General features: G+C 40.6%; 1 protein-coding gene across 1 annotated transcript; it reads left to right on the forward strand.

The window, feature by feature from the left end:
- The first annotated feature begins 422 nt into the window (after positions 1-422).
- Positions 423-6,014, forward strand: LOC149462765 (protein kinase C delta type-like). Its single transcript, XM_089676360.1, has 4 exons — positions 423-512; positions 1,798-1,989; positions 2,383-2,517; positions 3,111-6,014. Exons 1-4 carry the CDS (start codon positions 453-455, stop codon positions 3,240-3,242), a joined length of 519 nt encoding a protein of 172 aa, XP_089532486.1. The 5' UTR covers positions 423-452; the 3' UTR covers positions 3,243-6,014.
- Positions 6,015-16,305: the final 10,291 nt, after the last annotated feature.

Below are 16,305 nucleotides of genomic sequence, written 5' to 3' on the forward strand. Positions count from 1 at the left end.
CATCCTTCTCCATCCAATGTCTGTGGCTGCCCTTCTGCTGGCAGTTCACATAAGAGAATGGTTGAGCGCAAGTTGGATCACTTTTAATGTTTCACTTACAAAGTAAAGAAGAGGGCCCATTAGGTCAGGTTTGATTGAATTTTCCACCAGGACTGATTGATTAATTCAGATGAAAATGGTTGTTTAATGGTCATACAGTAGCAGTGTAATCAGTCCCGGGAAGACACCATTGTTTCCTGGATCAAATCATTCTGTCTACGGGCAGCTAGGAAAGGCAGATTTGTGAATGTTGATCCCTCTATTGATCAGTAACACTGGGACATATGGGAGATAATTGTCTGAACTGCAGAGCTAACGCTCTTTTTCTCCATAGGGACCTGAAGCCTGAAAACATCCTTCTAGATGATGTTGGTTATGTGAAAATTGCAGATTTTGGTCTAGCCGTGACCAATATGTTCAGAAACAAGAAAGTGAAGGAAAGAGCCGGAACAGACACTTATATGGCACCAGAAGTAAGTAAAAGACCAGTCATCTGCTGGTTCAATGTGCCCATACACAGGGCAATTATCAACTAGATTAGGCCTTCAGTAGAACCTGTATATAAGGAGCAATTATCAACCAGATTAGAGGTGAATTAAAGAGAACCTGTACACATAGGTCAATTATTGACTAGATTAAAGGGAAATTTTCAGTCTGGCATTTTCCAGTCTCAGCTGAGGGTCCCATCTGACACTGGAGGCAGCCAATGACTTCCCGAAGCAGTGCTTGTTCCACGGCTGGCAAATCTCTTTGTGACCCTAAGGAGGTCTGGTGTGCCCTGGAGGTGTTGAACACTGGCAGCCTTCAGAACAGAAAGAAGGTTGGAACTGAGACAAGTTTAATAATCTATGCTGACAGGTTCTCTTTAAGGTTCCCCTAACTGGGTGACATGTAAGGAAATCAGTTATCTGCCCTGATCAGACTTCGGAAATCTCACATTCAGTTATTTTGTGAGATTGGAAGTTTAGCTCAGGAGCCACCCACTTCTGGGGGGTCCCATTGATCAGGAATGTTTGGAACTCAAGTAATCTTTATCTAGGACATCAGTCATCTTAAAGCAAAGTTCCACCTGGAAAAAAAAATAAAAGTCAGCAGCTACAAAAACTGTCCCTTGGTCCAGCGGTGTACTCAACCGCTGGTTTCACCAGCCGTCTTCTCTCCCTGGTGCCGGCATCTTCAGTGTGGGCACCCGGCTATCACAGTTTGCAGCTTCACATCCGGGTGCCCACTGCGCATGCGCGAAAAGCGCTGTGCTTTGTGAGCGGCCCCGTAGATTTCTGGGACCTATCACGTGTCCCAGAAGACTACTGGGAAGGAGGGTAGGACGACAACTTCTGCTTCCCATCGCCTAGGCGATCGCAGCAGAAGTGGGGGCGGGTACCTGTCAAATCCCCCCCCCCCCCTGCTCCACAAAGGTGCCAATCCTTAATGGGGAGCGGGGAACAAAGGCTTAAAGCGGAACTTCCCCTTTTTGGTGGAGCTCCTCTTTAAGGTGAATGTGTTAGGATAAAATTGCTTTGCCAATTTGTTTTTCTTCTTTGTTGTTGTGTCTAACAGGGGTAGAGGGTTGCACTTACATTTCTGAGTGCACAGGCAGTAAAACTGGACAGCGTGTAATATCTAGCTTGTGTCCGCTGCTTCTACATTAATTCAATATTACAAATTGAACATTTCTGGGCGAAGCTTTCTTCTAAGAGATGCTTCTGCTTTCCAGTCTGATTTGTCACTCTGATCCTAATCTCTCTGATTTTCTTACAGGTGCATGATGGAAAGGCATATAACCAAATCGCAGATTATTTCTCACTGGGAATAATTCTGTTTGAGACAGCCTTTAAATATCACCCATTCTACGACGGCGACGACTCGAAGAAGGTGAAACATTCCATATGCCATGAGGAGCCAAGTTATCCAGAAGAGGCTGACCCCGAACTCCTGGACTTACTGAAAAAGGTAAGTAGTGACATAGTCCCAGTGGGATAAGAAAAGTTTAGGCTCATCTAATGAGTCAGTGTGCTCTGCAAATGCAGTTTACTCTTTGCTTGCTATAGGGATCTGAACAAACTGGAGCCCCATTCATCCTAATGATTGTAAAAAAAAAGTGAGCTAGGAGGTGGAGGAAATTTGTCACATGACATTTCAAGGTATTCTTTGCAGCATGATGCAGAGAACACACCGCAGACTCCACATTGCGCTGTGCATTTCATTGATAGGATATAAATTGCCAACGCCATGTGGACTGCGACCTGTGGGGAGAAGAAGCTACAGGTCTTTATAAATAAATCTCTTAGCATTTTATGCCATTGCGACCATCTTATGTTTTTCTATTTTCTTTTTCCTCTACAGCTCCTGTGCAAAGACCAGAGTCGTCGCAAAGTGGACGTTGACAACATCAACCAGCACCCATTTTTCAATGGCGTAAATTGGGAAGAGCTGGATGTGAACGGGACAAGTCCCCCATTTTCTACACAAAAAAAGAAGGTAAGTAGAAATTTCAGCAGTAAGTGTGCAGTCCACCCAGCCTGGCACTGTACACACACAATAAAGGGTGTTAGTAAGACAGCGAATCATTGTGCTTAAAGGGAAACAATCAAGCCCAGATTAATGAAAAAATCTGAAAATTTCATCTTTATTATAATTGTGCAGCATTTTTACTTCATATCTTAGCTTTACTTGGAGTCTGACTCATCAGATTGAGAGTCTGGGGGAAGGAGTTGCAGATCGCTTTGCTACTGTTATGCACTCAGGAGCTGGGAGACAGTGTGTGAAAATGTGACCTTGAGAGGATAGCAACTGGTACACCTCAGGTGAGCTCTCAGTCTGACTCTCAAACTGAAGACTCAGGAAAAGTGAGTAAAGTGAAATAAGGGGACAAATATAAACCCTTTCAGAATTGAGTCTGCACAAATCTAATAGTGAAAATCCATATCCATGCTTATACACAGTGGTGGCTGATATCTGATATCTCGCAATAATGGATTTGGATGACCCATACAGGTGGAAATGGCCCTCATAGGTCATAGAGGCATTTCTTTTATTAGTGGATCTAATTACTCTCTCTTTTGCTTTTTCAGACCACTACAAAATTGAAGAAAAAGGAAATAGAGCTGGAAGAAATCACAGACGACGATGAGGCTATTACAGCTAAGGATCAGCAGAGATTCAAGGGCTTTTCTTTTGTCAGCAAACAATGGAGAGCCTTGTAGACGAGACTATTTCACCTAAGGAGTATAGGCTGTTCATTGGATTTTTGGTTTCAATGGTATTTTTGGATCAATGGTAAAAGCCAATAGACGCCAGATGAAGAATAACAAGTAGCTCTTGGAAAGGACTTCTGGATATTACAACATTTTAGGGCATTTTAACACATAGCAGCTCTGCTGTGTTCAGTAGAGGATCCATGAACAGATCCCCTGATGAATCAGAGCTAACCGGGACGGACATCAGTTTTCTATAGCAATGGCCATTCAGTTTGTGTCTGCATTTACACAGCGGATACGGGTTGACCTGTGATAGTTCTATGGGTGGTCGGATGTAAATGGACTATAGCCTATAGAGCAGCCTTCGTTAAATGGTGGACTGTGGGCCGTATGCGGACCGAGTCACTGTCCCATCCAGACCACCATATTTCCGCCATTTAGGAGCCAGTTCTTCACCTCAGCCGCCGCCACCGCTGTCATTATCACAGAGGGCAGAGGTAGGACATTGGTTACTAGGATACACAGCAGTCTTAGCAACCAATCACCTGCTGGGACACCTGAAAAGTTAATTCCGGCAGCTCCCACTCCCGCCCTCTATCCGAAGCTGCTGTGTCCCCAGCTCTCTGTCTAGAGCTGTCCTGTCTCCTGCTCTCTGCTCCAAATACCCTGTAGTGTTGTGGGACACGTGACAGGTCCCAGAAGACTACAGGGCCATTCACAAAGCGCAGCACTTCTCACGCATGCGCAGTGGGCACCCGCTGGACCGAAGGACAGGTAGGTGTCTGTATTTTAAAAGTCAGCAGCTACAAGTTTTGTAGCTGCTGACTTTTATTTCATTTTTTTCCAGGTGGAGCAGGTTCCTAGAGAGGATACTGATGGGATTGTTAGGCCAACTTTGCTTAATGGGTGGAAGCAAGTGTCTGGTAATGTTAAGTTCAGTCCGGTCATATCAAATGGTTAACAGGTCAGTGTTTCCAGGACAGCATAGTGAGAAACACAGATTTATTATTTCCACTGGAGATATAAATATTTGCCTGAGAGTATTACAAGACAGTAGTGGGCACCCTACAATGATTTTGCAGCCAGAATGGGCAGATTGATAACTGTGAGCAGTGCGCTGTGTATATTGCCATAGTTGAAAGGAACATATAATCTGCTGTGTTTTATACTCTTTTAAGGTGATGAACATCAAGAGGTGAAGAAAGCAGACCAGAGGTCAACGTGAAAGAAGATGAGGCAGACCAGAGGACAATGCGGGAACACAAAGAAGGCACTTGCAATTATCCCTTAGATACAAACCTGTAGAAAGAAGCGGAAACCTGACAGGGAGCTCACACAAAGAGGAAGAGGTCCCTGCTAAGATCAGGCTTACCTGACCCCAGGTAGCTGATAAAGCACTGCTGTGTCACATGGCGAAATGGTGAGTGCCATAAGTGCAGTACAAGCTGGTGAGGTGGGTAGCACTTGTAGTGTCCCACAGCCACCAAGATTTCAGGAACAAGCCTGTAAAGCCCATAGAAGCCTTCCAGAAGTGCTTGCAAATCCTGGTTGGCAGCCCCCAGATTCAGCAGTACCTGGTATCCCCCATTCACAGCCAAAGTCAGAGTTCAGGTGGAAAAGGCCAACTTGACAATGCCCCTTGATTTATTTTTTGCCCATTTTCACCGAAGATTGCTACAATTTGATTGTGGACCAAACTAATTTAATGTAAATTGCCCCCACCCAAATTAACACCTTGCCAGGCTATTTGAATGAAAACTAGTCATAGTTTCCGAATTTAGAACTTTTTTGGGGCTGACCCTTAAAAATGGCATTACAAAAAAAACATTCAAAACACCAAGATTGGAGGAAGGAGCCTGACCATGTCTTGGAGTGGGAGCTCGATGTGAAAGCTCCCGGCTCCCAAGCACCTCCAGTGTCCTGCCGAGAAGGGGAGAGATGTGCGGGAAGCCCTGGAGAAACTAGCCGGGGAGAGGGGGGCTTTCCTGGTGGGGTGCGTGGACCGAGGACCTCCGGGAGTGGCAGCCATCGCGGTGGGTCTTCCTGTGCTCTCGGCCCAGCACTGTGTGTTCCCCACAGCTCAGTGGACACCGGGCGATCAGGTGATCTGCCGCAAGGGAGTTCTGGGAGGCAGAGGAGCCAGCCAGCGTTTCTTGGAGCAAGGGAGACGCCGGCTCTCTTCCTCCTGTACACAGGACTGTGGCAGCTGGAGACACGTGAAAACGGGCTGAGTGAACCCCCCCCTTCAATCCACTCATTGTGTGAGGGAAATGTCGAGTGCAATGTTCCCCAGAAGAGTACCTGGAGCCGCCTCGTCCCTCACTTGGACCCCTGACAGCATGAAAAACAAAGTATCAAAGGGAGGAGAGCCTAAGGCTTCCCAAACAGGGTCAATTAAAAAATATATACCCTCACAGGAGAAACAGACTCTAGAGAGACAACAGGGAATAAGTGTAAGAGGTGAGAGGGAAAACGTCGGGAAATGTTCCAGACTATCCCTAGAAATAGCTAACAGTAGTCAACATATGGAAGAAGAAGTGGATATGGATAAAGTAGAAGAACAAGAGGAGAGCTCACAGATGCCTACTAAAGCAGAAATGTTTAAAGGACTTGAAAGATCCCTAAAACAGAAACTGGCGAAATTACATAAAGACCTGGGGCAAATATTATCAAGGGTGGAGGAGACGGAAAAAAAAACTAGATAAACATGCCCAAATTATACAGATATTAGAAAAACGGGCGATGGAAATTAGAAAGAAATTAAAGAAATTCAACATAGATTTTCTTCAGTGGTTTTGTTTACAGGAGACACATTTGGTGCAAGAATCAAATGTGAAATTAAATTCCAGATATTATCCAATGTGGTTTTATGCAGATTCCCCAATTAAAAGTGCCAAGGGAGTGGCAATAGGTTTTGCAAAAAATATAAGGTTTAAGCTGGAAGACAGATTGGTAGTTCCAGAAGGGAGTTTTCTGTTTCTTAAGGGAAAATTACAGGAAATTGACTGTACATTAGCAAATATTTATTGCCCGAATAAGAAACCGGAGGTATTCCTAAAAATTACTCTGAGGAAGTTAATGGATTTCAAAAAAGGCAATTTAATTGTGGCAGGTGGTTTCAATCTCTGCATGGATCCCAAGATGGATATGACGTCCCCTGTGCAGAGAGATGGTAGTAGGTCTCTGAAATCCTTGAAAAAAATGATATACCAATGTCAACTTGTAGATATATGGAAAATTAAGCACATGAATGGCAGAGACTATACGTTTTATTCTCTTGCACTTGAGATGTATTCAAGATTGGATTATATATTGCTGGTCCATCGACTTATCGAGTCTCTGGTCACAATGCAATTATTATGGGGAAATGAGCAGATCGGAGGGAACTTATGGAGGTTAAATGAGACACTTCTCCAGGATTCAGAGGTGGATCAAAGAATTAAAAAAATAAATTTTTTGAGGAAAATGATTATGGGGAAGTGTCCGTAGCAACAGTGTGGGAGGCTCATAAGGCTTATATTAGAGGAATCCTGATAGCAATTGGAGCAAAAAAGAAGAGGGAAAGAAGAGAAAAAATAAACACGCTTCTTAGTGAACTCTGTGAGTTAGAGCAGATACATAAACATAAAGTAACAAAAGAGATTATGCAGAGGGTAATAAATAAAAGAGAAGAAAAGAATTAAATACATTTCTGGAAGAAGATAAGAGAAGAGTGTTCAATAAAATGATATGTGAGAGATACAGATGGGGAGATAGGCCAGGAAAGTATTTAATGAGGGCTCAAGAGAAAAAAAATCTAGGAACTATATAAAGAAAATAAGAGACCACAAAGAAGAATTAATGTATTCAACTAAAGATATAGCTAAGGTGATTAAAGAATATTATAATACGCTATATAATATTATCCCCCACAGCTCCATAAGTAAAGATGAAGTAGGAAAAATAGAAAAAAGACAGACATACTTAAAAAAGCCAGGATTACCAAAATTAAGTGAGGAGCAATTAAAATCCTTACCATTAGCAATAACGCAGGAGGAAATACACTTAGCATTAAAGAGTACTATAGCTGGGAAAGGTCCAGGACCTGATGGATACACAGTGAGATATTATAAAAAATATAAAGAATTATTAGTACCTAAACTGAGGATATATATGAATGCATTGGGGGATGGAAATGAGGAGGGAATCCCTACAAGCCCATGTAGTTCTCATACATAAGGAAGGTAAAGATGATATTCACTGTTCAAGTTACAGACCGATTTCCTTATTAAACACAGATACCAAACTATATGCAAAAGTTCTGGCAAACAGATTGAAAGACCTAATGTTGGAATGGATACACATAGACCAAGTAGGCTTTGTCCCAGGGAGAGAGGGTAGATATAACGGACTCCGATCTCAGTTTCTCATACAAAAAAGTAGGAAAGAGAAAATCCCTGCGGTGGCACTCTCTTATCGATGTTGAAAAGGCATTTGATAGAGTAGATTGGGGATATATGTTGAATTCATTGGAAGTATTGGGGATGGGACCTAGAATTATAGAGTGGATAAGGAACTTATATAGTCAACCCTCTGCAGCAATCATGGTTAATGGGGAATTGTCAGAGTATTTTGGGATGCAGAACGGAACTAGACAGGGACGCCTTTTGTCTCCATTGCTATGTTTTATCATTGGGATCTCTTTTGGCTACAATAAGGAATAATAAAGATACAAAAGGAATTTGGATAGGTGATACGGAGCACAAGGTAGCAGCTTATGTAGATGACATGCTGTTCTATGTGGGAAACCCAAGGATAACATTGCCAAATTTAATGAAATCACTTAAAGAATATGGGGAGATGTCAAATTTAAAAATGAACCCAACAAAAACAGAAATTTTAAACATAAATCTTCCAAATAGAAAGAAAAATAGTTTACAGGAGGAATTTCCCTTTGTTTGGAGTGAAAAAGAATTGAAATATCTAGGAATAAAATTAACTGTATCCTCCAAGAACTTGTATAAATTGAATTATATCCCATTATTAAATGAGATCAGGGATGAACTAAGGAAATTAGGAGGGGGAACCCCGTCATGGATAGGTCGTATAAATTTGATTAAAAATGGTGATTCTTCTAAAAATATTATATAAACTTCAAATGATACCAATTAAACTACCAGAAGTATACTTTAGATCAATTAAACAAATATTAAGATTTATTTAGAGGAATAAAAAACCGAGAATACGCCAGGAAATTTTATGTAGAAATAAAGAGGAGGAATGGGAGTCCCAGATATAAAAAGATATTATAACTCAGTAATAATGGCGGAGATTTTTGACTGAACATATAATGCAGAGGGGAAAAGCTGGGTTAAAATAGAAAATATACTAAGTAATACTAAATTAAGTGGAATTGTATGGTTAACGCCACAATACAGAGGATGAGCATGTTTTAAGAGTTTGGGATATTTTACACAAAAAGATGGGATGGGATGGGAATATTATTCACTGTTAATGCCCTTAGGGTCCACAGAGTTTTTCCCCCCAGGTAAGGAAGGTATCACAGGGAAGTGGATTAAGAAGGAAGATACACAATTAAGGGATATAATGGTGGGAGAGGAAATAGGATCACTTAAGGAATTGGAAAAAAAGGAGAAGTTTTTACGAGAATGGATGAGTGGCGTTATTTTCAATTGAAACACTTTATAGGAAAACATTCAAAGCCTTTAACTGCTTGCCGTCCAGCCACTGTAGAAAAATGGCCACATGGTGGCACCGCTGCGCAATATCATGTTTTAAAACGTGATATTGCAAAACAGGTAGGGGGCGCGCGACCGCCCTACCCGTGCCGCCGATCGCAGCCGCTGGTGTCAATCACCGGGTCCCGGCCGGTCATTACCCGCCGGGTCCCGGCAATTGCAAGCAGTGACACAGAGCACAGCTGCATTGTTTACAAAGCAGCTCTGCTCCCTGTCAGTTCCTAACACACTGTTCCTGAGAGAGGAGTTTAGCTCTTGGGATCAGTGTGTTCCTGTGAAGTACACCCCCCCCCCGCCCACTAGTAAAACACTCCCTTCACACAGTTAACCCTTTGAGTGCCTAAAAAAAGTTAACCCCTTCCTCCCCAGTGCCATTAGTACAGTGTCAGTTTGTTTCACTGTCATAAATTGCTGATCACCACCATAAATCGCTGATCGCCGCCATTAGTATAAAAAAAAAATCCCAGTATCTTTCCCTCCATTTGTAGATGCTATAACTTTCACGTAAACAAATTAATTTACACGTATTGGGATTTTTTTCTTAGCAAAGACATGTCGCAGAATACATTTTGAGCGAAATTTATGATGAAATTTGATTTTAAAATTTTTTTACTGGACATGTTTTATAGCAAAAAGTCCAAAATATTGTTTTTTTTTTTCTAAATTGTCAGCCTTTTTTTTATAGCGCAAAAACATAAAAAAAATGCAAAGGCGATCAAATACCACCGAATGAAAGCCCAATTCGTGGGGAAAAAAAAGGATGTAAATTTAATTTGGGTGCAGTGTTGCACGACCGCGCATTTGTCAGTTAAAGTAATGCAGCGACGTAACACAAACCGCTTCTGTAACCGCTTCCTGACCGCCCTATAGCAGAAATACTGCTACAGGGCGGCATGGGTGTGCAAAATCACACACACACATATATAAAAATATATACACACACATGATTTGTGCTCCTGTGGTTTTCACGCCCCTCCCAGATAGCTTCAGATTGCCCATCAGTACACCAGTCATAACATTTAACCCCTTGATTGCCGGGAGCACGCTCATGCACAATAAACCTCCATTGCTAGTATAGTGTCTGAACGGGTCAATATCTTTGATCAGATCAGAACTATACCAGCGTTCACATTAGTATAGCGCCCCCAAAAATGCAGCGTTAGCGGGATCAGCCCCGGCACCTGCCAGCACCTGCATTTAGTTTCGACGCTTATCCCCCTTCAGCAAGTGCAGTGTCAGTAGGTCACTGTCACTTGATACATTGCACACAAAACCGCAGTGTTCACAGAATCAGGCCTGATCTCTGTTAGCACTTGCCCGTAAATTTTGATGACTCTCTGGCAGAGTGCCAGAACAAGTGCCGCGCTACCTTTTGGTGAACTGGCGAGTACCAGCGGTCTAGTACCCTTGGTCTTTCACATACCTCCTTGATTTTTGGAGCTGTTTTTCACGGAATATCTGTATGCGTTATGCATCAAAGCAATTTATATGCACAACAATTTATCGCTGCCAACCCAAATTCAAACCTTGCCAGACCAGTCGCATGGAAACGCATTACGGTTTCCAAATTTAAATTTTTTTGGGGCCTAACCCTCACCATGGGCATTACTAAAAGAAATGAATTGCGGTTGCATTGGTCCACAGACCCGATTCATCATATGCCGTGTTCTCTGCTGCCATGGCCAGGCATATAGATATGAGAGTATAATGTGTTTTATGCATTTCAACGACGATACACTCTGTCATCCTCGGGGAGACCCTGAATTTGACCGGCTCCACAAAATTCAGCCCCTTGCAAATCACTATAACAAAAAATTTGCAGATGTCTATACTCCCCGGCAAAACATCTGCGTTGATGAGTCCCTGATTCTTTTTTCTGGCCGCCTTGCATTCAAACAATTTCTCCCCAGCAATCGTGCCAGATATGGGGTCAAGATGTAGAAGACCTGTGAGAGGGCAACAGGCTATACTTATGTTTTGGATTTACGAGGGAATAGATAGTCACGTGGACCCCACGGATGCCCAGACTACATGGGGAGCAGTGGCAAGATAGTTTGGGACTTGGTGTCATCCTTTTTCCATATGGGGTACCACTTATACGTGGATAATTTTTATTCAAGCGTGCCACTATTTAGACGTGTACAATCTTGGAACTGGTGCATGTGGCAAAGTGTGACCTAATGTGTGCCCACCATTAAAAGTGGGTGGATGCAGGGCGGTATATTCTAATGGTGGGCATACCACACACTTTTTCTGGCAGAGATTTCTTCTCTTTTTTTCATTCAGTCCACAGGATGCATACAAAAAAAAAAGAACATAGCATATACACCCAACAAGGACCAGCGACGTACTGGTACATCACGGGACTTTGAATGGTTATACCAGGATGATGCCTACAGCTGCAGGCATCATCCTGGTATCGTTTTTTTCAGCTGGCGATCGGCTTTCATGTAAAAGCAATCCTAGTGGCTAATTAGCTGCAGGATTGCTTTTACAAGCAGCGCTGCCTTCCACGGCCTTCTCGGGCAGTCCCGTGCCATCGGGGGAACCTGAGAATGCAGCCAGTGTTTCTGCCAGCTTACCATAGAGCTGATTAGAGACCAGAGTGGTGTCAATCATCTCTATAGTCTAAGAATTCGGAAACTATGAGAATTTCATCACTTCACTTTTGCAGGATATAAACAGCGTCATTTGTAAATTGGGAAAGCATCTGATCACACCGATTTTGATTAGATAATGTAAGGGTAGAGGAGATATCTAGAGCCTAATAGACCCCAGATTTCTCAAAAAAGAATATATGACAATGCCCATTGAAGTTATAGGGGATATTTGCATTCCCTGTAATAGCATTAAAAGTGATCAAAAAAAAAATGAAAGGTACAGGGTAAAAATAATTTAAAAAAATCAAAATAACTTTAAAAAAAAAAAAACTTGCCCCTCCCATGCACGCACACCTGTGTGCACAAGCGTTGACCCTGTGCCCGTATGTAAACAGCAGTTGCACCATACATGTGAGGTATCACCATGAACGTCAGATCAAGGACAGCAATTCTAACACTAGACCTCCTCTGTAAATCTAAAATGGTAGCTTTTAAAGTGTTGCCCATGGATATTAAAAATGTATGCAGTTTGTCGCCATTGCACGGGGCATGCACAGTTTTAAAGCATGTCATGTTTGATATCTATTTACTCGGCATACCATCATCTTGTATATCTTACCAAATAATTGGCCAATATATTGTGTTTTTGTGCATTAAAAGTAAAAAAAGTGTATTTTTATACAAAATTGCTTTTGAAAAATCGCTGCGTGAGTACTATGTGCCATAAAAGATTGTAGTACCCACCATTTTATTTACTAGGGTGTCTGCTTTAAAAAAATATATAATGTTTGGGCGTTTAAAGATTTTTTCATGTGAACAAAAAGTGTCAGAAAAGGCTTGATCTTCAGGTGGTTAGAAGAGTGAATGATGTGTGGCAGAAACTTCTAATGCTGAGAATAAAACGCCCCCCACCCCCCAAAACGACCCCTTTTTGGAAAGTAGACACCCCAAATTATTTGCTGAGAGGTATGTTGAATCAATAGAAGAATTTATTTTTTTACCAAAAAAATTTTTGGAAAATGACATTTTTTTTTTTTTTACACACAATTGTCACTTAAATGATTTACTGCTCACACATGCCATGGTTATATGTGGAATTATTCCCCAAAATACATTCTGCTACTTCTCCCGAGTATGGGGGTACCACATGTGAGAGACGTTTTGGCAGTCTAGCCAAGTCCAGGACCCCAAAATCCAATAAGCACCTTCAGGCTTTTAAAGGACTTTATTTCCTCATTACACTTCCAGACTACTTATCACAGTTTGAGGCCCTGAAATGCCAGGATAGCACCTAACCCCCCCCAAATGACCCCTTTTTGGAAAATAGTCACCCCAAGGAATTTGATAAGAAGCATGGTAAGTATTTTGCAGATCTCATTTGTTGCCACAAGTTTTTGGAAAATGAAGAAAAAAAACAAAAACATATTTTTTCTATTCTTTTTTTTATATTTCAAAACCTTGTGAGAAAAAATTAGATCTGCAAAATACTAACCATGCCTCTTTTTAAATTTCTTGGGGTGTCTACTTTCCAGAAAGGGGTCATTTGGGGGGAAGGGGGGTTGGTGCTATCCTGGCATGTCAGGGCTTTCGAAACTGTGATAGGTATTGAGGAAGTGAAATGAGGAAGTTACGCACCTTCAGGCTTTCAAAGTGGTCATTGGCTTTCAGGCTCCTGTATGTGGCTAGGCTCCCAAAAAGTCTCACACATGTGGTATCCCCATACTCGGTAGAAGTAGCAAAATGTATTTTGGGGTGTAATTCCACATATACGCATGGCTTGTGCGAGAAATAAATCATTTAAATGACAACTTTGTGTAAAAAAAAAAAAATGATTTTGTCATTTTCCAGAAACTTGTGGAAAAAAAAATAAATCTTACATAGACTCAATATGCATCTCAGCAGATAGCTTAGGGTGTCTACTTTCCAAAAAGGGGTCATTTGAGGGTGTTTGTACTATCCTGGTATTTTAGCACCTCAAGAAATCTAATAAGCAGTCAGAAAGTAAAAGCTGTGTAAATTCCATTATCTATACCATAGTTTGTAGGCGCTGTAACTTTCACACAAAGCAATAAATATACACTTACTGGGATTTTTTTAACCTAAAACATGTAGCAGAATACATTTTGGCCTAAATTTATGACAAAATTTTAGTTTTTTTGGATATTTTTTATGACCGAAATGAGAAAATGTTTTTTTAAAACATTTTTCTTCAAAAATGTTTTTGTTTATAGCGCCAAAAATAAAAAGTGCACAGGTGATCAAATACCACATAAAGCAAGCTCTATTTGTGTGAAAAAAGGACATAAATTTCATTTATGTACCCTACTGCATGACCGCGCAATTGTCTGTTAAACTAGCGCAGCACTGTATAGCAAAAAAAGGCGTAACTTGCAGTATCTATACCATAGTTTGTAGACGCTATAACTTTCACACAAGCAATCAATAAACACTTATTGGGATTTTGTTTTGGCCTAAATTTATAACTCAGTAAATATAAATCACTGATTCGCCCCAATTCTTTATAAGCACACTTCACCTCTACCCTTAGAGGTGTACAAATATAAACATAAATATGCTCAGTGAGAAATTAATAAAAGAAACCCTTCATTAGATAATAATTTCAAATTAAAATACAAAATATATAAAAAATTATAAAAATTAAAAACCAAAATGTCCAAAAGTATATATATCCAATACCCCAATAAAATAAATAAGTACGTGTTGTCCAAAATTGATTCAAGTGTAAAAGCTCTCCGCTGTTTGCAAAAACTTGATTACCTCAAAAAAACAAAAATATACATAGTGCATTATCCTTTATAAATCAAAAAATGACATGTGAAATCACTCCAATAATGATCACCCAAGTGAAAAACAAGTGTGTATATCAAACCACATACACATGCAGTATACAGTGCCAAACCGTGTATGTGAAACACTCTACTGTTCTCAAAAACTCACAACACAGTGTACACTTCTATCAGGGTAAGGAGTCCTTTATGATTATGTCCAATGACGAAACGCGTCAAAGGGAAGTGACGTCAGACGCATACGGGAAACCGGAAGTGGAGTGTCGGCCATCTTGGAGAGGGCAAAAATCGGCTGTGACTTGCGATTAGGACTCTCCTGGATCCTGGATGGCAAAAAGGTTTCTATATGCTTTATGCGATTGAAAGATGGTTTTAATGTAAGCAGTACTATTAAAAATTTGGATCTGATTATGTGGCAGTATTACACTATGATTTGTTCCTTATATATGGGTATCTGAATGGCGTATATGGTGGAAACATATCTGAGTTGCTAGGGTGGAAGGATCCATACAGTGCTATGGGATCAAAGTAAACCCTGAGGACACCTGCAGGAGGTTTTATCTCATCGTGCAATTTTTGTGGATCGAGATCAAAGCAAAAATTATTTTGAATATTGGTAAGGGTATTCACTCCTTACCCTGATAGAAGTGTACACTGTGTTGTGCGTTTTTGAGCACAGTAGAGTGTTTCACATACACGGTTTGGCACTGTATACTGCATGTGTATGTGGTTTGATATACACACTTGTTTTTCACTTGGGTGATCATTATTGGAGTGATTTCACATGTCATTTTTTGATTTATAAAGGATAATGCACTATGTATATTTTTGTTTTTTTGAGGTAATCAAGTTTTTGCAAGCAGCGGAGAGCTTTTACACTTGAATCAATTTTGGACAACACGTACTTATTTATTTTATTGGGGTATTGGATATATATATTTTTGGACATTTTGGTTTTTAATTTTTATAATTTTTTATATATTTTGGATTTTAATTTGAAATTACAATCTAAATGTATAACTAACTTTGAGTTTACTATATATTTGTATGAAAAAAAGGACGTAAATTTCGTTTGGGTGCAGCATTGCATGACCGCGCAATTATCAGTTGAAATTCTGCAGCGCCGAGTAGCAAAAAGAGGCCTGGTCATTAATGGGGGTAAATCCTCAGGAGTGCAAGTGGTTAAGAATAAGAGAGGATTGGAATCCTTTTTCGCACTTATTAGGTACACGGGGAGATGGGAAACACGGAACCTCTAAAATATATAAGATTCTCACTGAAATAAACGCAGATATAAGTTCTCCATATATAGAAAAATGGGAAAGAGAAATAGGAGTAACAATAGGTGCGGAAAAACAGAGGAAAATGTATAGAATAATCCACTGAAATATAAATATGCAGGAGGTAGAAATGAATTATAAGTGTTTGGGAAGATGGTATATCACACCGAGTGTGGCACACAGATTGAGTAGAGATAATTGACCTTTATGTTGGCGCGGATGTGGAGGTAGAGGCACAATGTATCACGTATGGTGGGAGTGTTCTAAAATACAAGAGTATTGGGGGAAAATAGTAAGCTTGATTCAGAAAATTACAGAGGTTGATATTCTAGTAGACCCAGAGATTTGCCTTTTTCATAGTACTAAGCTTTCAGTTAAAAAATACAAAGAATATGGTTTATTGTACTATTTGAATGCAGCAAAGGGACTTATACCAAAGTATTGGAGGAGACAGGAGGTGCCAAAAATAAAAGATTGGGTGGATAGGGTGGATCAAATATGTAAATTGGAGGAACTTTATCGTTTGCATGAAGATAAGATGGAGAGTCACCATACAAGATGGAACAAATGGGAGGAATTCAAAAAGTCAAGGGTAGCCTTAGAGGTTATGGGGGATTAACAAAGAATAATATGGAATTATATTT

The sequence above is a fragment of the Staurois parvus genome, unplaced genomic scaffold (genome assembly GCF_062004578.1).
Source record: "Staurois parvus isolate SC_StPar_1 unplaced genomic scaffold, SC_StPar_1.0 ptg000168l, whole genome shotgun sequence".
NCBI classification, from domain to species: domain Eukaryota; kingdom Metazoa; phylum Chordata; class Amphibia; order Anura; family Ranidae; genus Staurois; species Staurois parvus.